Below are 21,813 nucleotides of genomic sequence, written 5' to 3' on the forward strand. Positions count from 1 at the left end.
CACCTCATTTAGTCTTGAAACACATTGCCAACTTGCAAGATTCATGTCGAGCTTGATGAGCCTAAATTTGATAGTGATCAGCATGATTTTCCTTCACACATTCCACTTTTGCCTTCATCCATCTTCTCTTTAGTGTGTGAGAAGAAGCAAGAGATTGGAGAGGACCTCATTTCTTTGTTTATGGACTGACAATACTTAAATTTTTGAAGATGAACTAAGTAAACTCAACCCAGATCTTTATAAGCGACAAATGAATTACATCCTTTCAGGCCAAACATTTCCGAGTCAAGAGAGTTGATGAAAATTATTTGATTGGATATGGAACCTGATCAGACCAAGAGTACAAAGCACTGTCAATTTATTGACTTGTATTGGTCCTGAAGATGGCACCATTGTCGCAATGATCATCTTACAAAACTGTGTAAAAAAAAGTATTTCTACCTTCATCACCTGCTTACATACTCAAAGATGATGTGAGGACCTCTCAAAAATGCCTTTAACATAAATCATTCCTTTCTCGCTTAGGCGAAGCTCTTTCCTCATTTGCTCTACTTGTTGGTCATCACCGCGAACAATGATTTCTGAGATATTTCCATCATCACCAACCATCATCTTGACTTTGATCTCTTCCTTGCGTGATGCCCGTTTCCAGTAATATAGTCCCCTAAATAACCATTAACACCATATTGTATTTGCTACAGGTGCTGTAACTGATAAATATACAGAATTAACTTGTGCAGTTCATTCACAAACTTACGCGAGTGGGCTTAAGACGGTCACCCAAAACCAATTATTGCCTCCTTCGGGGATTGCAATTGATAGAACAAGTCCAACACTAGCCAGACTGATGCAGGTGCAGCAGGTCAATAGTGCTGCTTGCCCTCTGCTTGGCACCATCATGCCTTCAAACCTTTGGACAAACAAGTTCAGAAAATTGACCCTTCTCTATCATAAAAAAATGAAGGGTCTGTTGAAAAACAAGAAATCTAGGAACACTATGTGAGTAGACTTTTCCTAAGGGTTGACAGTAATGAATGTGAGAAGAAAAAAGTCCAAAGAAATAGGAGTCAGAAAATCAAACGACACAAGTTCTAGGTAATTCTATAAACCTCACCGGAAGACAATGAGGTCTTCATTTTAGATTGATAGAGAAAATGGGAAAAGAATAATAATAATATCAACATCTATGGCTTGGTCAGGATTATCCCATAGGCTATCCTACCAATGAAAACATAATGTGTGAAGCAGAAAAACCAAGGAGAAAGGCTGGAATATTTACTGCCAATGTTCAGGTTTGATGGTTGTTTTTTTCTGTGTTTGTTGCAAAATAAATAATTATTGGGATTCAATTAAAATCCCACATTAGAAAGATTTGATAAAGATCATAAGATTAAAAGGATATAGGATATCTCCATGCCTTTAGGGGAGAGCCCAAGGACAAAGTCATGAGGGCCTAGACCCAAAATGGACAATATCATACCATTGTGGAGATATATGGACATCCTTTTGAGCACAACAAATGGTATCAGAGTCATGATCCAGATTAGATATCATGTGGGGCGGCCTTGAACGAAGTTGAGGGTGGACTTGGAATAGGTCAGGGTGACCGGATGCTCACAGGGAGGCTCGAAGTAGGTCAAGGTGACCGGATGTTCATGGGGAGTCCGGAGTAGGATAAGGTGATCAGATGCTTGGACAATATTATGTTATTGTGAAGATATGTGGACATCCTTTTGTACAACAATAATAAAATTGAAACTTCGACTGTGGTTCTATTTGTATGCAAACAGCAAGCAACAGAAACTAACAAGATACTCATAGACAGCAGCGGATTAGAGTTAGCATTACTCCGTGATGAGAAAAAAAAATCTTTTAATGGTATATTCATAAGATTTTCAATTGTCAATCTCACAAGCAAATCTCCCTGTTTTTTTTGTTTACAGGGAACCACAGGCATATCTTATACAAAATAGCCTAAAAGTTAAGAGTTCATTTGTGTGCCCATTCTGGTTATTTAATCGAATCAAACACACATTATATTGCCTCTGTACCTAACTCTTCCTAAATGGCAGCATAGTTGAAAACCAATGAACAAACTACTCTAACGTGTCTTCTCAGTTTGTATTCACAATTTCTTAGCAACAAATTTACGTTCTTCTCAGCATTCTAATCAATGACAATTAGCTTCCTGACACTTGATAGTTCTACGATATCCATGAACATCAAATTGCCATTATTTTTAAGCTATTCAACTAACCAAACTATGGCTTACTAATTAAACATTGTTGTGCTAAGCTTCTTTTAATCATTTACGCTCCGGATCAGATTAACCCACACATACTCATGCACAAGATGAACATCTTAACTTGGAACTTGCAGAGTACATGTGTTGAGTTAATTTATCCTGAAAAAAGTGTAACCAATTCGATTGTATGTTATCGCTATCACCTTTCTCTATGATAAAATCAACATTTAATCAAGAAATGCACTTGAAATTAACAGAGTAAAACAGATCGAATTGTTTATCCAAGAACCAGTTGCCAACACTAACATAACGTTCAATGTTAAACCTTATCTAGCTTACTGGAGTTTCGAGAGACAAAAATGCTCAAACAATGAAAGAAAGGGATCGATTACGTGATGGTCTCGCCGCGATCGGAGACGGCAAAGTTGTTGCGAGTGAAAAATGATAGGATTTCTCCCGCCACCTGATTCGGCGTCACCGCCGCTCCGTCTTCCCTAACAAGCGTCTTTTGAACTATCTGTTCTTCCAATTCGATGCCAGAAAACAAACATACCAAAGAAGTAATAGAAAATGCATCACGAGTGAGAAATCGCAATAACCGTAGCACAAAATTGAAGATGAGGGGCGAAGAAGAAAAGAGGGACCTTGGATTTGACGGAGCGTTTGATGAGGGACCAGAGGCCAGGCACGGAGATGACGAAAAGACCCAGAGAGGTGTAGTAGCTGGCCTGGGAATAGCCGACGTTGCCGGCCGCTGAGGAAACGTCGAGGAGAAACGGCGGGTCGGGGAGGAGGGCGAAGCGAGCGATGAGCGTGGGCGAGGCTCTGCGACGCCGCTGCGGTCCAACCGCAGTTGGGGAGGTGATCCATCGGCACAGGGGAGCAGGGTGAGGGAGAAGAGGCGATGGGAGGAGAGGGCAGGCCACTGCCATTGTCTGCCGTGCGACGGGCTGCCCGCTGCTCTGCTGTATCGCCAATGGTTGGACGGAGGAAATCAAAGATTAAAAATAATAATAATAATAAAAGTATCAAAATACCGTGGACTGTGGACCGTGCTCAGTGGACAGGAATCAGGATCAACTTAGCCACTAAAAGTTTAATAAAATAGTGTAACCGATATATTGGATGGTTTTGTTAAGGATAGACATTCAGTTGAAATCATCAAATTAAATTTTAATTTATCAAAATAGTTTAACCAAAGAGTAAATGTGAGAAAAATTCTCAATCATAGTTGATCCTGTCCGAATGCTGAGTCGACGGTTGCTGGGAACGTGGTGCTCTTGTTGACTTTGCGTAGCCCTGTGAGTGACGTAGACCTCCGATGAGAACTTGCAAGCACAAACGACGATTGCTGGGAACGTGGTGCTCTCGTTGACTTTGCGTAGCCCTGTGAGTAACGTAGACCTCCGATGAGAACTTGCAAGCACAAAATCGAGCCGGGAAGGGGTTCCCGGCGACGGCCCTCCGACGCTCAAGTCAGCCTTCGGCAGCAAGAAATCGAAGTAGAATGACGAGACTGTAGCTACAGTGATGAATCGCGCATACCTCCGTTGGAGTCTGGGGGTCCTTATATAGGGCTCCCTGAAGGCGCGTGCACGCTTACCGAGACATGCACGCTTCTCAAAGCATACCTGTAATGAGTGTGTCAGAAAAGTATGTCTGGCGCCATACCTCAATAACGCGAGCATATCCCTGACGTGACAGTGAAAATTTCGGTCGTATGATTCTCTATCTGATTCGGGTGCTTATCATGCTGCCTGTCGGCAACAGTTGTCTCAAGGAGGATAGAGTCACCTGACCCTTTTGTCTCATACCAAGCCAGACGGAAGAACCGCTCAGCTAACGTTGCGATTGGTCGAGCGGGACAACTACTCAGCTAATCATACGAAGGCCCTGGCGCTGCTCGTGTGAACAGGAGAACCTTAGCGACCATGGTTCCCGTTCGGTTGGGATGAAGATCGCTCAGACTTCATCGGGCGTCAAGAGCTCGGGCCAGAGTCGAGCCAATCTGTCGAGATGCCGGGTCAACTTTCCGTCGATTGGGGAGGTGATTCGCCCGATCGGGGAGGTGATTCGCCCGGACGGGCGCCTACAGGGTGTTGACCACCTTGACCTCCTGCTGGACGGCCCTGGTTGACCCGATCGGGGAGGTGATTCGCCCGATCGGGGAGGTGATTCACCTGGACGAGCGCCTACAGGGTGTTGACCACCTTGACCTCCTGTTGGACGGCCCTGGTTGACCACTTGACCTCCTTCCGGTCGGCCCTCCCTTTATCACCGAATCACATGCCTTCCCTTCAAGTCTAGTTGAAGGAGGTTGAAAGTCCGACTGATTGGACAAGTAGCCTGGTGAGGAATTGGCTGGTCAGCCGGGCGCTGAGCTGGATCCCGACGGTTCCCGTAGGACCAGCCTTTTTCTCTCGGTCGTTGCTTCGTGCATTTGTACTTGTGATATGTGCAGATCACTTCCATTAAGGCCGAGCATGCGCCCATTAAATGCTGACCCATGGGGGGTGCCACGTGTCGGTGATGCAGTTGCCGCATGTCCGAGGTGACAGCTGCTGATGTGACGTTTGACGGTTTGAATTCAACGGTCAGATGTGCACTTCGATCCTTGCACCCTAGATTGGACGACTCAGCTCAGCCGTGCACATCTTTATAAAGCTTTGGCGTCGCCGCTTCCCCGGCGCTCTATTTCCCCTTCTCCCCCGTTTGATCCGGCGACTTCGTTTGCTTCCAGTGCTTCGTTCCAGCGTTCCCGCGATCCTCAGCTTCCTTCTCTAGCACTCTATTTTCTTGTAAGCTTTAATCTTCTATTTCCTTGTCTTTTCCCCTGGTCTTTACCGCTTTACGGAGCTTCGTCGCCTCTTGTCGATCCTCTTTTGCTTTCCCGTCGAATTTCCTAGCGAATCCCTTTTTTTTTTGTTTTCTGACTATGGCCAGTTCCTCCCAGCCAGTCGACCCGGCCCCTGGTCCTTGGTACACCACCATGGAGACCAAGTTTGACGCGAACGACTCGACGCGTCTCATAAATGCTTTTGACCTTCCGCCCGACCACGAAATTGTCTTGGCCGGACCAGTCCAATCGGCCACAAAACCCGCCGATTGACATTATCTGTTTCTTTCGAGACCAGTTTGCGGCCGACCTTCGATTTTCCATCCACCCGTTCATTACCGAAGTTTGCAATTTCTTTCGCATCCCGCTCGCCCAGCTTGTTCCCCATTCCTTCCACTTGTTATGTGGTGTAATTGTGCTATTCAAAGTGCACAGCATCTCGTTGACCCCTCAGATCTTCCACTATTTCTACTACCCTAAACAATCCGAGTTGGGCACCTACCTATTCCAATCTCACATTGGCCTAGTCTTCTTCGACAGGATGCACACCTCCAACAAGCACTGGAAGGAGTATTTCTTCTACATCAGACTCCCCGAGCGTCCGAGCTTCCGGACCAAGTGGCAGGTCGGTCTTCCCACTCAGCCAGATTTGAAGAGGTACAAGACACGACTGGATTATCTTCATGCTGCTAATATGTTGGCCGGCCTGAAGTTTGATATTCACAAATTGCTCCCCCGAGAGCATACTATATATCTTCGGGCTGAGTCCGAGCCGAGTGCAGCTTCCGAGCAGCCTAGGTACCAGATTTCCTTGTCCTCCTTCCTTTGATTCTAACTGATTCTGTTCTTCTTTTGCAGCTGGCATCATGATGCGCGCCCGAGTTGCCGGGATAATGAAGGCCAAGCAGGCTGAGATCGAAGCAACTGCCGCCAAGGAGATGGAGCGGCTCGGTTTGACCCCGGTTGGCTCGTAGGAGGTCACGGCTGGAGAAACTGCCACTGCGGGCGATGGGACCGCCGAACAAACGCCAAGCGTGGGCAGGACTACTGACCTAGGGGTGGCCCAAGAGGTGCCCCCCGTCATTCAAGCTGAGGGATCAGGGTTCTCGGGCAACGATGTGTCGCTCACCTACAAGAGATGCCGAGTCGAGTTGCCCTTCCAGTCTGCCACGTCGGTCGTGCAAACTTCTGCGGGAGGCGTCCCATCTACAACCCCCACAACAATGGAGCTACATCCTCCGATCGGACCCCGTCTGTAGCCGAGCTGCCGGAGCCACTTATCGTGCACCCACTCGCCTCCCTTCCTCCGGCTGGGAGGAGGATAACTCGCTTGGCTATTCACCCCGTTCGCCCCGCCCAGTCCTCTGGTCCGTTTGTCTCTGCCCAATCAGCGTCGGGTGAAAGACGATTTGTCACCACCACCCTTCGTCTACCGACTGAGTATCTCTGCTCGCCGGGCGACCAGACCGAATCTCCCCAACATCAAGTCTACATCCGCGGTCGACTCGGTGGCGTATGGGAGGAGGTGAGGGCTCGAGCGGCAATGAAACCTCCGGGCGCGCTAGCTGACAGCCACTTAGAGATGTCCACCGGGGTTAGTATTTTTGGTCATCACTTTATAAGTTATCTCCGATCGGCACTAATATTCGCTTTGCAATACTGGGTGGAAAGTATCGCCATGTGCCAGCGGCTGGCATAGGTGGAGGATGAGCTGAAGAAGCTCAAACTTTCGGGGGAAGGTTCTTCCTCCCGGGGGCCGTCACCCGCTCGGTTGAAGGCAGAGCTGGAGAAGGCCCAACAACTTCTGACGGAGGAGCAGCAGAAGTTAGCCGAACAGGCCAGTAAGCTGAGCCAGATCGAGGCTCAATTAAAGACCTACGATATGAAGTTGGAGTTGGCCTCCACAACGAAGCAACGGGTCATCGCCGACTTAGAAGAAAAGAACCAGAAAGTCAGGCGATTGACCGAGAAGCTCAAGGCAGCGGAGGATTCTATGGTTGCTGAGCGGGCAAGCCGTTCGACCCAGGAGACTGAACTGCAAGGCCACGTGAAGCGCCTTGAAGATGAGTTGCTGGCGTCGCAGGCTGCTCTGAAGACCTACCAGGAGGCTGAGCCGGTTCGCTTTGCCACCATGAAGCATCAATACCTCCGGTCGGAGCCCTTTTTGGAGAAGGCGACAGACCGCATCGTCCATTCGTTCGAGCTGGCCATCACCACCATGATCACCCAACTGAAGACGAACGACCACCTCTCTGAAAGTTTTTTCGACCGGGATGTCAACCGAGTCCAGCTCCTGGAGGGTATCCCTAACGAGGCTTTTGACTATATCGAGTGAGCGCGGAGCCGCTATTTGTAAAAGTCTTGTTTTTTGCAAGCCTTAATGGCCTTTCTGCCGTTCGGCGATGTCAATGAAATCTTGTCTCTTTCATATGTTGTTGATTTGCTGTGTGCGTGTTCGTATATTCCCGATCGGCAACGACGCCCAGGCTATTACTGGAAAATCCTCTTAGGATCATATCTCTGGGGTTTAGAATCGCTGCCCGACTTCAGCTTTAGTGTCTGTGTTATGCGATTTTTCAAGGCCAGGGTTTAACGTCGCCGCTTGATGGTCTTCTAGGAGGGGTATTTATAGTCGTCGCGCCGACTCTGGAGTTTAACGTCGCCGCTCAATGATTTTCAGGCCGGGTATTTATAGCCGCCGATTCGGCTCTGGCGTTTAACGTCGCCGCTCGACGGTCTTCAGGACGGGTATTTATAGCCGCAGGTTCGGCTCTAGCGTTTAACATCGTCGTTCGACGGTCTTCAGGCCGGGTATTTATAGCTGTTGGTTCGGCTCTGGCGTTTAACGTCGCCGCTCAACGGTCTTCAAGCTGGGTATTTATGGTCGTCATTCCGACCCTAGCGTTTAACGTCGCCGCTCGACGGTCCTCAGGCTAGGTATTTATAGCCGCCGGTTCGGCTTGGCGTTTAACGTCGCAGCTCGACGGTCTTCAGGTGGGGTATTTATAGTCGCCGCTCCGACCCTAGCATTTAACGTCGTCGCTCGACGGTCTTCAGGCCGGGTATTTATAGTCGCCGGTTCAACTCTGGCATTTAACGTCGCCGCTCGACGGTTTTCAGGAGGGGTATTTATAGCCGTCGGTTCGGCTCTAGCGTTTGACGTCACCGCTCGACGGTTGTTAAATGGGGTATTTATAGTCGCCGGTTCGGCTCTGGCGTTTAACGTCGCTGCTCGGCGGTCTTCCAAATTGCCCAGCCGTTCAGCGATGATCTTGCAATCCTTTGCTTTTCGATTTTAACCCTGCAGTCAAAAGGCGTAGGGCAAAGAAGAGATACACGGCACTAAATACATCGGCGCACCTTTCACCCAGTTCAGTATGACTGGAGATGGTTCGTACTCCATGGACATTCTAGTCGTTGTCCGTCTTCATCTTCTAAATAGTAAGCTCCCGAGCGGAGCTTCTCCACGATCTTGAACGGTCTATCCCACGGAGCCTCCAGCTTGCCGATGTCGCCGATCGACTTCACCTTTCTCCATACTAGGTCACCGACCTGAAAGGATCGGGGGATCACCCGCCGGTTGTATCTTTGCCTCATTCTTTACCGATAGGCCGTTAGATGAGCAGTCGCATTAGCGCGCGTCTCATCCACCAAATCAAGCTCCAGTTGTCTTCGCTCGATGTTGTTCGCGTCGTACTACTGCACTCGGTCAGATTCTAGTCCAACTTCAACGGGAACGATTGCCTCGCCCCCATACACCAAGTGGAAAGGCGTGACATCCGTCCCCTCCTTTGGCGTTGTTCGGATTGCCCATAATATGCCTGGAAGCGCGTCCACCCAACTGCCCCCGACGTGGTCGAGTCAAACTCGGAGAATCCGCAGGATCTCCCGATTGGCTACTTCGGCTTGCCCATTGCTCTAGGGGTAAGCCACTGAAGTGAAGGCATGTTGGATGCCGTATCCTTCGCACAACTCTCTGAGTTGCCGACCGACAAACTGCCTTCCGTTGTCTGAGATGAGCCAGCGCGGGATGCCGAACCAACAAATAAGGTGCTGCTAGATGAATTTCTTGACCATCTGCTCGATGATCCTAGCCAGCAGCTCAGTCTCTACCTACTTGGAGAAGTAATCCACGGTAACGAGTAAAAACTTCCGTTGACCAGTTGCCATGGGAAAGGGCCCCACTATGTCTAGGCCTCACTGGTCGAACGGGCAGGATACCGTGGACGTCTTCATTTCTTCCGTCAAATGATGTGAGAGATTGTGGTACTTTTGGCAGGATAGGCAAGTGGATATGGTCCGAGCGGCGTCCTCCTGAAGGGTCAGCCAAAAGTAGTCAGCCAACAAAATCTTTCTTGCTAGCGAACGACCACCCGGATGTCCACCACAGGAGCCTTGGTGTACCTCCTGCAGTATGTAGTCGATGTCTTCTGGCCCGACGCATTTGAGAAGCATTCGGGAGAAAACTTTCTTGTACAGCTGGTCTCCGATTAATGTGAATCTGCCCGCTCGCCTTCTCAGCAGGTGAGCTTCTTCCCGATCAGAAGGCACAACTCCTGCTCACAAAAACTCTATCAGCGTCATTCTCCAGTCGCTGGGAAATGTGAGTCCCTCCATTCGGTCGATATGGGCCAAGAGGGACATTTGCTCGATCGGCTTCTGCATGACGATCGACGATATGGAGCTGGCTAGTTTCGTGAATTCGTCCTTCGCTTGATTCTCCGCTCGGGGTACCTTCCTTATGACTACCTCTTGGAAATTAGCTTACATTTTTCGAAGGCCTCGGCATAGAGCCTAAGCCGAGCGTTGTTGATCTCGAATGTTCTGGAGAGCTGCTGGGCGGCTAACTGCGAGTCCAAATGAATCAGAACTCTGATGGCGCCCACGTGCCGAGCGGCTTGCAGCCCGGCTATGAGAGCCTCGTACTCAGCCTCATTGTTGGTTGCTCGGTAGTCCAGCCGAACAGATAGCTGCATCCGCTCTTCTTTGCGGGAGATCAGTAATACTCCCACCCCACTCCCTTGCCGGGTGGAAGACTCATCCACGTACACCTTCCAGGTGACTTCGAGCTCGGGGTCTTGCACCTCGATGACGAAGTCTGCCAGAGATTGCGCCTTTATAGCTATCCAGGGTTGATACTGAATCTCAAACTTACTGAGCTCCATGATCCACTTGATCAACCGCCCTGATGCCTCTAGATTAAGGAGGACCCTGCTCAGCGGGTTGTTGGTCATTACTATGATGGTATGCATAAGAAAGTACGGACGGAGCCTCCGAGCGGCGAGGACCAGTGCAAAAGCGAGTTTCTTGAGACCGGTGTAGCGAGATTCAAGGTCTTTTAATACATGGCTCAAGAAGTATACAGGTTGTTCCTCGCAGTTCGGCCTTACAAGAGCTGAGCCGACCGCGTGATTGGTCGAGGCTAGGTAAATCTTGAGGGGTTCACCAACTATCGGCTTGGCTAGCACTGGTAGGGAGTTGAGATAGGCTTTGAGCTCCTCGAACGCCCTATCACACTCCTCGTCCCATTGGAACTTCGTGGCTCAGCGAAGGATCTTAAAAAACGGTAGGCTCCGGTCAGCAGACTTTGAAATGAACCTTGATAAAGCTGTTATCCGGCCGGTAAGACACTGCGCCTCCCTTAGGTTTCTCGGTGATAGCATATCCTGTAGCGCTTTAACCTTGCTGGGATTAGCCTCAATGCCCCGCTCGGTCACAATGTATCACAGGAAACGTCCGCTCTTGGCGCCGAACAGACATTTCTGGGGGTTAAGCTTGATCCTGTATGTCCGCAACGTATGACAGATCTCCTTTATATCTGCACAGAGATCGGCAGCCTGGAGCGATTTAATCAATATATCGTCCACATATACCTCCATATTGCGCCCGATCTGCCACCAGAATACTTTGTTCATAAGACGCTGGTAAGTAGCCCCAGCGTTCTTTAAGCCGAACGACATCACATTGTAGCAGTAGGTGACGTCTGCCGTGATGAAGCTAACCTTCTCTTGGTCCTCGCGGGCGAGCGGCACCTGGTGGTATCCTTGGTATGCATCCAGCATACATATTAGCTCGTACTCGGCGGTTGAATCTACCATTTGATCGATTCTGGGCAGAGGATAAAAGTCCTTCGGGCATGCTTTGTTCAGATCCCGAAAGTTGATGCAGATTCTCCATTTGTTGTTTGGCTTAGAGACGAGCACTACGTTTGCGAGCTAGCTCGGGAATTGCACCTCTCGTATGTGGCCGACCTCCAGGAGCTTCTCAACCTTCGCTCAAATTATTTGATTCTGTTCGGCACTGAAGTCTCTTTTCCGTTGCTTTACTGGCCGGGCGCCCGGTCAGACGTGGAGCTCGTGTTGAGCTATGTTTGGGAAAATGTCGGGTAGTTCATGTTGGTGCGGGTAGCACTAACGGTCTAACCCAGGTTTTGATGAATGACAAATAGGTTAAGTTAGTTGTGTTGTTGTCTGACACTTTGATCAAGTGTGCAGGAAAAGTCCAGCTAGGTCGACGGGCTGACCGGACGCTTGGCGAGAAGTCCAGACGGGTCGACGGGCTGACGGGTCGACGGGTCGACGGGTCGACGGGCTGACCGGACGTTTGGCAGGTAAGTGAGGTAAGTCACTGGAGGGGAGTGACTGCGAGGACGCGTTCCCGGGAAGGGAACATTAGGCGTCGATCCGGCTTAGATCCATTTCGGATATCTAAGTCGAGATCGTGACTAGATTCCGGTCTCGGAAAGACGGAATCTAAGTCATACTCTTGATGCTAATTTTTATTACTTAGCGTATCTGTAAAAATGTGCTAACAAACTGTGCTGCAGGGTTTATTTGCCTCGGACTAACACTGTTTTGCAGGTAGGAAACAGTGGGGGTCCGGGCGCCCGGAAGTCCGGGCGCCTGGAAGGGATCCAGGCGCCCGGAGGCAAATTTTATCCCCAGGACGACGTTGACACTTGGAGCATGCTGGTTGGGAGTGTTACGTCACACTCCAGGCGCCCGGAAGGGATCCAGGCGCCCGGAGCAGCATATAAAAGAAGCCCCAGGCAGGAGCTTCAAGATATCAGTCTTCTGAGAACTCTAAGTCCAATCACTCTGCTGCTCTGCGCTCCAACAACGTTCACAAAGCTCCGACGACTCACTCCGGCTCTCTTTTTAATTCATTGTTTGTCGGTTAGCTTTGTTTTCTTTCTTTTCATTAGCAATATTTGTACGTAAATTATAATTATCCGAATTGCTAGTGAATTGCCCAACGAAAGTACTCAAGGAGTACGGGCCTTCGAGTAGGAGTCGTCACAGGCTCCGAACGAAGTAAAAATCAACAGTGTTCATCTCTTTACTTCTTTACTTTTCCGCTGCGTCTTAACTCGAGATTTTCGAATCGATATTCACCCCCCCCCTCTATCGAATCTAACGGTCTTACAAGTGGTATCAGAGCCGGTACCGCTCTGATTTGGTGCAACCACCAATCAGACAGGGGGTGAAATCATTTTTTTTAACAATTCAAAACTGATATTATTATCTTTTTGAAAGATTTTTTCTCGTTGCATTTAAAATCTAAATTGGTACAACACCAACTTAGAGTTTCTATTTCTCCCGCACTGCTAATCCAAGACGAAGTCTTGGGATTTTTTTCCAGTTAATTTAGTGTGTGCAGGATAAGATGTCTCAACAAGAAGGCTTCAGCACAGTACGTCCTCCCCTAGTCAACGGGGATGACTTTTCATACTGGAAGAGGAGAATGGAGGTCTACATGAAGACAGACTACGACCAATGGATGAGCGTCACAAGGGCTTACAAAATTCCAGTAGACAACTCCGGGAACATAGTAGACCCTGAAGACTGGACAAATGATATAAAGAAAAAGGCATCAATTGAAAACAAAGCCATCGATACTCTACACTGCGGACTAACACGAGAAGAACTGAACCGGGTCGGACCGCATCAAAACGCTAAGGAGCTTTGGGATAAACTAATCGAGCTGCACGAAGGAACAAGCGACGCGAAGGTAACAAAAAGAGATTTACTGTTAAATAAAATTTTTAATATAAAAATACAGGAAGGAGAAACGGCAAGTCAGCTCCACGCGAGGGTCAAAGATATCCTCAACGGTCTCCACGCGATAGGCCACCAAATGGAGAACCGAGACTTAATCAGGTACGCGTTAAATGCCTTTCCGCGAAACAATTTGTGGGCATCAATCGTAGATGCCTACAAAATTTCAAAAATTTATCTAAATTAAAATTGGATGAACTCTTTTGTGAATTAGAACTTCATGAGCAAACTAACGCCGGTCGAGAAAGGTGTAGCTTTATTTGCAGGTTCCTCTAAAGAAAAGAAGAACAAGCCCGAATCAAGAAGATTCCGATCAAGACTCTGAAGACGAAGAACACCTGGTGAACCTGGTAAGGAAAATGTTCACCAGGAAAAAGAGAAGCTTCAGCAAACAGGATCTTCAGAAGATCAGTTCGCCAGCCGACTCAAGAAATGTCACATGTTTCGGATGTAACAAAAAGGGGCACTACAAGAACGAATGCCCAAGATTGAAACTTGACAAACCAAAGTCAACAAAGAAGAAAGCCCTCAAAGTAACATGGGACGATTCCTCCTCAGACGAATCGGAGGGAGAAAGGCAAAAGCACCAAAGTCACCTCGCGCTGATGGCTCGCGAAGCTGAAACGGAAGACGAATCGGAAGATGGGTCCGAACCCGAATCGAGCGAGTCCGCACTCGTTTCCGAAGGTTCCGAAGAGGTATACCTAAACTTAAATCGTAAATTCTTTAGAATTATCTCGTGTTTAAATAAAAAATTAGTTAAATTGGAAAATAAAAATAAATCGCTTCTTGAGGAAAATCAAAACCTCAAGGAACAATTAAAAAATTCGAATCCAACTCAAGATCGAACACTTGAGGAGGAGAATTTATCATTAAAAAATGAAATTAATAAGTTAAAAGAATTGTTGGAAAAATTCACAACAAGATCTAAAAATTTAGATTTAATTCTAAATAACCAAAAGGCATGCTATAATAAAACCGGACTTGGATATAAGTCAAACTCAAACAAAACCTTTAAATCATTATTAACCCAACACAAAGCAACTAAACAAGCTTGGGTCCCGAAAGCGTGCTTAACCACGCAAGTAGGACTTAATTAATTCTATATACCTAAAGATAAAATACATTATATAAACTTGAATAAATCAGATCAAAAACTAAAATATAAATCTAAATTAAAATCAAAATTCAAAACTCAACAAAATTTAGATTATCACCAAGTTGATTATAACTATAAAAAGAATCGACACAAACCCAAAATCTAAATTAATGGCCAATAATTCAGGGGGAGGCTCCAGAATAGCTGACACCTCCAAAACTAACCTACCCGACAGGGTAACCCAAAACAAACTAACCCGGCAGGGTAATTAGGATTAGTTAAAGAGAGACCAAGTTTAACTTAACTCATGGTACTGGTGAAGTTTTTGGATGATAGTACGTTAGGGAAGCTTGGGCATCGCATGTCTAGAAAGATATGGCTTCGATCTGGTGCATTTGGCCAAGTGGAACTGACCGAAGCTACCCTTAAACGAATCCTAACCAGTTAGACAAAGATTTAGTACTAAGTTCCGTGGATAGGACTATTCGGAAAACTTCGAAAGGTTGGTTACTTCTAATGATGTCCTTGTGACTCACCAAGCTTAGAAGTTTATCCGAAGACTGCCTATTTGTGGAAACCAAAGTTAAGTCTGAATCTAACACAAGTTAAAACAAAACTCTGTAATCAAACTAATTTCATCTCACAAAATCATAGGATTCCCTGATTGATAATATAGATCAGGTGAGATGAATAAGGGTTAAAATTAATTTTCAAAATTCTAATTATTTTCAAAATTTCATTTAAAAAAAAAAAACTTAAATCAAAATTTAATTTTAAACTTAAAAAATTAACTTCTTAATTTTAAAACTTAAATTAATTTCAAAATTTTAATTTTAAAACTTAAATTAATTTCAAAATTTTAATTTTAAAACTTAAATTAATTTCAAAATTTTAATTTTAAAACTTAAACTAATTTCAAAATTTTAATTTTAAAACTTAAATTAATTTCAAAATTTCAATTTTAAAACTTAAATTAATTTCAAAATTTCAATTTTAAAACTTAAATTAATTTCAAAATGTTAATTTTAAAACTTAAATTAATTTCAAAATTTCAATTTTAAACTTAAAAATTAATTTCAAATTTTCAATTTTAAACTTAAATTAATTTCAAAATTTTAATTTTAAAACTTAAATTAATTTCAAAATTTTAAAACTTAAATTAATTTCAAAATTTCAATTTTAAAACTTAAATTAATTTCAAAATTTTAAAAACTTAAATTAATTTCAAAATTTTAATTTTAAAACTTAAATTAATTTCAAAATTTTAATTTTAAAACTTAACTCCAAAACCTAAAACCCAAAAAAAAAAATGTCAGTCCAAAACCAGGGGCGGGCGCCCCTGGTATTCCCCTCCGGGGCGCCCGGAGGGGATCCGGGCGCCCCGCCCTAAATCAACCCCGGGCGCCCGGAAGGAATCCGGGCGCCCGGAGTCCCCTATAAATAAGGGGCAGCAGGCGCCCCCAACCTCTGCCCCACTCATTCTCACTTTTGCCAAGGTTCACTTTGAACCTCAGTGCGAAAGTACTCTAAATCAAAATTTTCTTGCGGTGAAGACGCTGTTGCGATTCAACCGAGGTCGTCAAATCTATATTTTTTCGATGGCTCCTCGGTAAAACATTCTTCCCCTCTCAAAATTTTTTTTCTTCTTCTAAATTTTTTTCTTAATATTCTTTATATACAGTAGGAAACGAACAAATACTGGTGCTGGACCCTCCAATGCTAGTATAGACCCTAGGTTTCCCACAGACGAACTTAGGATTAAATTTGAGTCCACCATTTATAAGGACATTAGGACTACCTGCATAGATAGAGCGTTCTTCCTTAGGTCATGCCCCTCTGCTTTAGAGGTTATAGGCCACTATAATTTAAGGAACCTTGTCGAATGTACCAGTCCAATAAACATTCGTATTTTCCCCTACGACTATCCGAGAGTTTTTAGAGTTGCGTCCATCTACTTGCTCCTTTTTGTGCTATCCTCCGAGGGATCTACCGTTCGACGATCCCTACTCACATATTACTCTCGATACGATCTATTCGTATTTTTTCGGGGGAGAGAGAGATCCCACGGTGACACAGTTTAGGTCAGTAGAACTGCGAGTCCAGGACTACGCTCTTTATAGGGTTGTAGTCCTTTGCATTTTACCACTGACTACTCGGGACATCGCTGTGATGTGCCCATTCCATTCGTTCTTACTTTATGCCCTGATTCATAGGTTAGACATTGACATTAGCCTACACATCTTCTCCACCATTATCCATTCAGCTGGATTTGTGACTGACAGTCGAGTCCATATACCATTTGGTCACGTTCTGACAGCCTATATGTCCTCGCTGCACATTGATGTCACTAGGGGAGACGTTGCCCATATGACCGAGTTCGATGTTATAGCCGCTCGAAACTTTTCTCTAGTCGGCATCCACATAGATAGAGATGACGGGACTATGTCTTGGCGGAGGGGGGCACAGCACCAGCCCGATCCAGACGCACAAGTGGACGAGTTCATGCTCGCACTATTTCCAGAGGAAGCCGCACCGGCTCCACCACCACCCCCAGCTCGAGCACCACGACACGCTCCCCGCACTCTAGCCGACCGTATGACGGGACTAGAGAGAGCTATGGCGAGTCTCCAGCAGGAGAACTCTGACTTTCATCGGGACATGTGGCGAGAGGTTGCCGAGTTACGAGCTGCCGGAGTCACCCGACACACTGAGCTGATGACACTTCTTCGATCCTTGGGATCTGGACCACCCCCTTCATTATCCCAGTAGCCTTAGTGATGACCTACGTCTGTAGCTACACTACTTGTAAAATATTTTGGATTTATCTAGTAGCGTTTCAAACTTACATTGAATATGTTCTATCTTAATAGGCTAGAATCTTTCAAAAATACTTTCAAAAATGATTTTACCAACTTATAGGCTAAAATTGTTTGTTTTTCAAAACTTTCCATTCTTAGACTTTCAAAAACAGTTTTGGCCTTAGACTAGTTTTGAATCCTTAGAAAGCATGTGCCCATAGGTCTAGTTCGTGAGCATCTCACCAACACCTTAGGCTTACCTTGCTTGTGTTTGATAAACATAGAAAGGGGTGAAATGCATAGGCCAACTGTCTGGACTTAAGATGCTAATTTCAGTGCATCAACATAAGTCTGGACGTTAAATACAATTCAGATATTAATCAGATTAAAGTTCATCAGTCAAGTCAAACACTGACTGGTTGTAATTAACTTAATCTGACTAACCAAGTGAAAGCTACTATCTTCTGATAGTTAGTTAGTACCTAATTGGTTAGACAGCTGGTTAAAGTTATGTCAGGTTTAGGGGGAGGAATTAATTAAAAATTTTCCATTATATAAAATATTTTAAATTTTGTTTGAAAAATGTTCTCTTAAAAAATTTCTTAAACCTACTTTTGAAAACTAACTCTTATAAAACTAAGTTGTTTTTAAGAATTGGGTTTTACTTTTTATTGAAAATTGATTTTGAAAATTAGATTTAACTTAGTTTTGAAAATTGTGGAAATTAGATTTTTCAAAACTTAAGTTTACAAACTAAGCTTCTCAAAATCATTTTTCTTAATTTTGAAAATCAAAGTTTAAAAACTCAAGTGAAATTCAAAATCAATATTTACAAACTGAAATTTGATTTGCAAAAACTCAAGTGTTAAAAATTATGAAAGTTAGATTTTTTCAAACTTAAATCACTGTCAAAACTTAAGTTTTAAATTAAATCATTTACAAACTTAGTGTTGAAAAATAAAATTTTCAAACTTAGTTTTCAAAAGCTTAAACTCCCCCAAGTCAACTTGACTATTTTTTAACTTGCTGTTAAAAAACTGTACTTTTATCAATATCTTTGAATTTTTTGAACTAAACTTTTTATGCTTGTTTACCCCTGCTTACTTTTTGATGAATGCCAAAGGGGGAGAAGGGTTAGGTGGTTAAGTTAGCTAAACCAATTTGAAAACACAAACTGACTTTAAAACCACACAAATGCATGTTGTTTCGTACATATGCCTTCACTGACTTAACCAGGTTGTCATTCCATCAAAAAAGGGGAGATTGTTGGTGCGGGTAGCACTAACGGTCTAACCCAGGTTTTGATGAATGACAAATAGGTTAAGTTAGTTGTGTTGTTGTCTGACACTTTGATCAAGTGTGCAGGAAAAGTCCAGCTAGGTCGACGGGCTGACCGGATAGCGGGCGACGGGCTGACCGGACGCTGGCGAGAAGTCCAGCTAGGTCGACGGGCTGACCGGATAGCTGGCGAGAAGCCCAGGCGTGTCGACGGGCTGACCGGACGCTTGGCAAGAAGTCCAGACGGGTCGACGGGCTGACCGGACGTCTGGCAGGTAAGTGAGGTAAGTCACTGGAGGGGAGTGACTGCGAGGACGCGTTCCCGGGAAGGGAACATTAGGCGTCGATCCGGCTTAGATCCATTTCGGATATCTAAGTCGAGATCGTGACTAGATTCCGGTCTCGGAAAGACGGAATCTAAGTCATACTCTTGATGCTAATTTTTATTACTTAGCGTATCTGTAAAAATGTGCTAACAAACTGTGCTGCAGGGTTTATTTGCCTCGGACTAACACTGTTTTGCAGGTAGGGAACAGTGAGGGTCCGGGCGCCCGGAATGGCTCCGGGCGCCCGGAGGCAAATTTTATCCCCAGGACGACGTTGACACTTGGAGCATGCTGGTTGGGAGTGTTACGTCACATTCCAGGCGCCCGGAAGGGATCCAGGCGCCCGGAGCAGCATATAAAAGAAGCCCCAGGCAGGAGCTTCAAGATATCAGTCTTCTGAGAACTCTGAGTCCAATCACTCTGCTGCTCTGCGCTCCAACAACGTTCACAAAGCTCCGACGACTCACTCCGGCTCTCTTTTTAATTCATTGTTTGTCGGTTAGCTTTGTTTTCTTTCTTTTCATTAGCAATATTTGTACGTAAATTATAATTATCCGAATTGCTAGTGAATTGCCCAACGAAAGTACTCAAGGAGTACGGGCCTTCGAGTAGGAGTCGTCACAGGCTCCGAACGAAGTAAAAATCAACAGTGTTCATCTCTTTACTTCTTTACTTTTCCGCTGCGTCTTAACTCGAGATTTTCGAATCGATATTCACCCCCCCTCTATCGAATCTAACGGTCTTACAGTTCATGTGTCGACCATGCGAAGACATCATGGTTTTGTTGGAGACATTTGATGAGCTCTTTCCTTTGTTCCCCCTCCAGGTCAGATGCTATGAAGGTGGTGGCCTCCGATCGGTAAGGATGAATCTACATTTCCTCCTTTTCCTCATAAACTAAAGTAGGAGATTTCTCGGTTATAGTGTTTACCTCGACCCAGGGTGTCTTCCGTGCGGATCTGGATTCAGAGCGAACCATTTCCACGTAGCAGCGCCGAGCTGCTAGCTGATCTCCTCGGACCTCTCCTACCTGGTCCTCAACGGGAAATTTTATTTTCTGACAAAAAGTCGAGACGACCGCTCGAAACTCATTGAGGGAGGGGCACCCCAGGATCACGTTGTAGGCGGAGGGGGCGTCCACTACGATAAAGTTAGTGGCCCGCGTCCTCCGGAGCAACTCCTCTCCCAGCGATATGGCTAGTCTGGTCTGTCCGACTAGCAGAACCTCGTTTCCTGTGAACCCATACAGTGGGGTTATCATGGGCAACAGCTCGGCTCTGGAGTTGGTCGAATGCCTTCTTGAAAATGATGTTGACCGAATTGTCTGTGTCAATAAATATGTGGTGCATAGTGTAATTGGCTATTACCGCTTTGATGATGATGGCATCCTCATGCGGTACTTCGACTCCCTCGAGGTCCCTCAGACCAAAGCTAATCTCGGGCCCGTTCACCTTCTCTCTGTTGCAGCCCACAACGTGAATCCTTAGTTACTGAGCATGCGACTTTCGGGCTCGGTTAGAATCCCCGCCGGTGGGCCCTCCTGCTATGATATTGATCTCCCCCGAGCGACGCTGCTTCTATTTTCTTCCTCCCGTGCGGATAATCTAGCTCGCTCGTGAGAGGTCCGGGGCTGATCACCGTGATGTGGCCGCTCGAATGATCGCCTAATTTCTCGTCGCTCGACGTCCCTGTGCCGATGCCACTGGTTGGGCGAGGGCAATCGATGACGATAGTTTCTTGGCGTTGGCGAGACAACTAGGGCGAACCCTCGACAATCGCGGGTGTTGTGGTTAGCAGATTGGTGTAGGGAACAAAACATGGGAGTCCATACCTTTCCCTTCGGTCTCGGCCGCTCGGCAGCCACGTGTTGAACAGCATGCGGCTTGGCCTCGTAATGCTGTCGGGCCCCCTTGGCTCAGGGCCCTCTAGGGGGTTGGTGGCTGATAGGTGGCCTTCTTTCAGTCGGCACGGATGGTTCTGACGGTGCCTCATTCCTTCTGGCCGCTTGTGCTTCCTCCATGTTGATGTATTCGCTCGCCTTTTTCAGCATATGGTCGTAATCGTGGGATGACTTTCGGATGAGCGAATGGAAGAAATCTCCATCGACCAGCCCTTGGGTGAAGGCATGCATCATGGTATCGGATGAAACTGTCGGGATGTCCATGGCTGCCTAGTTGAATCGTAGGATGTAGGTTCGGTCCGGAAGTCCTTAAAACTCCGAATCAATCCGTCCGACAACCTCCGGAACCATCGTTGCGCCGAGCCGGACAGGGTAGTGAGGAAAACCCGACACTTAACTCCGTCAGTGTATTGATGTAGAGTAGCGGCGTTGTCGAACTTACCGAGGTGGTCGTCCGGGTCAATCGTACCACTATACTCTCCGATCGCCAGAGGGGTGTAGTGCTTCGAGAGCGGGTCTTGCAGGATCGCCTCAGAGAACTATCGATTGATCCGCTCAGGAGATGACTCAGTCCGAGGTGCTTTGCCCTTCTTGATGTCCCGAGCGGGAGCTTCATCGGATGATCCTTGGTTAGCTTGGGCGAGCTTGGAGGGCGTCTGAAACAAAGCCCGATGGAATGGAATCGGGGCGGGCGGCGCTTCTCCTGGCGTGCTTGTCTGCCCCTTATTCTGTGTCCAGGTAGAAAACTGGTCTGGTCGATCTTCCAACGCTGCTCGGCCACCGGATGCCAAGGTGGCCTGCTGCACAAGCCGCTTGGCTTATGCCTTCTTCTGCTGCTCCACTATTTTTTCCGCTCGCTCCTGGATGAGTGTGTCGAGTTCTTCTGGAGAGAGCATCACGATGTGTGAAAGCCCAGCTTCCTCCATCTTCTCGGCTCGGATTCAGGTGCGTTCCCACAGACGGCGCCAATTTGATCCTGTCCGAGTGCTGAGTTGACGGTTGTTGGGGACGTGGTGCTCTCGTTGACTCCGCGCAGCCCTATAAGTGATGTAGACCTCCGGCGAGAACCTGCAAGCACAAAATCGAGCTGGGAAGGGGTTCCCGGCGATGACCCTCCGACGCTCAAGTGAGCCTCCAGCAGCAAGAAATCGAAGTAGAATGACGAGGACTGTAGCTATAGTGATGAATCACGCATACCTCCGTTGGAGTCTGGGAATCCTTATATAGGGCTCCCTTAAGGCGCGTGCACGCTTACCGAGACGTGCACACTTCTC

At 46.4% G+C, this 21,813-nt stretch overlaps 1 protein-coding gene across 1 annotated transcript; it reads right to left on the minus strand.

Moving 5' to 3' along the window:
- Positions 1 to 339: 339 nt before the first annotated feature.
- Positions 340 to 3,235, minus strand: LOC122041092 (protein COFACTOR ASSEMBLY OF COMPLEX C SUBUNIT B CCB1, chloroplastic-like). The gene is made up of 4 exons (XM_042600663.1): positions 2,890 to 3,235; positions 2,638 to 2,762; positions 758 to 910; positions 340 to 664 (listed from the first exon to the last, which is right to left on the minus strand). Exons 1-4 carry the CDS (start codon positions 3,175 to 3,177, stop codon positions 463 to 465), a joined length of 768 nt encoding a protein of 255 aa, XP_042456597.1. The 5' UTR covers positions 3,178 to 3,235; the 3' UTR covers positions 340 to 462.
- Positions 3,236 to 21,813: the final 18,578 nt, after the last annotated feature.

The sequence above is a fragment of the Zingiber officinale genome, chromosome 2A, assembly GCF_018446385.1.
Source record: "Zingiber officinale cultivar Zhangliang chromosome 2A, Zo_v1.1, whole genome shotgun sequence".
Classification (NCBI taxonomy): domain Eukaryota; kingdom Viridiplantae; phylum Streptophyta; class Magnoliopsida; order Zingiberales; family Zingiberaceae; genus Zingiber; species Zingiber officinale.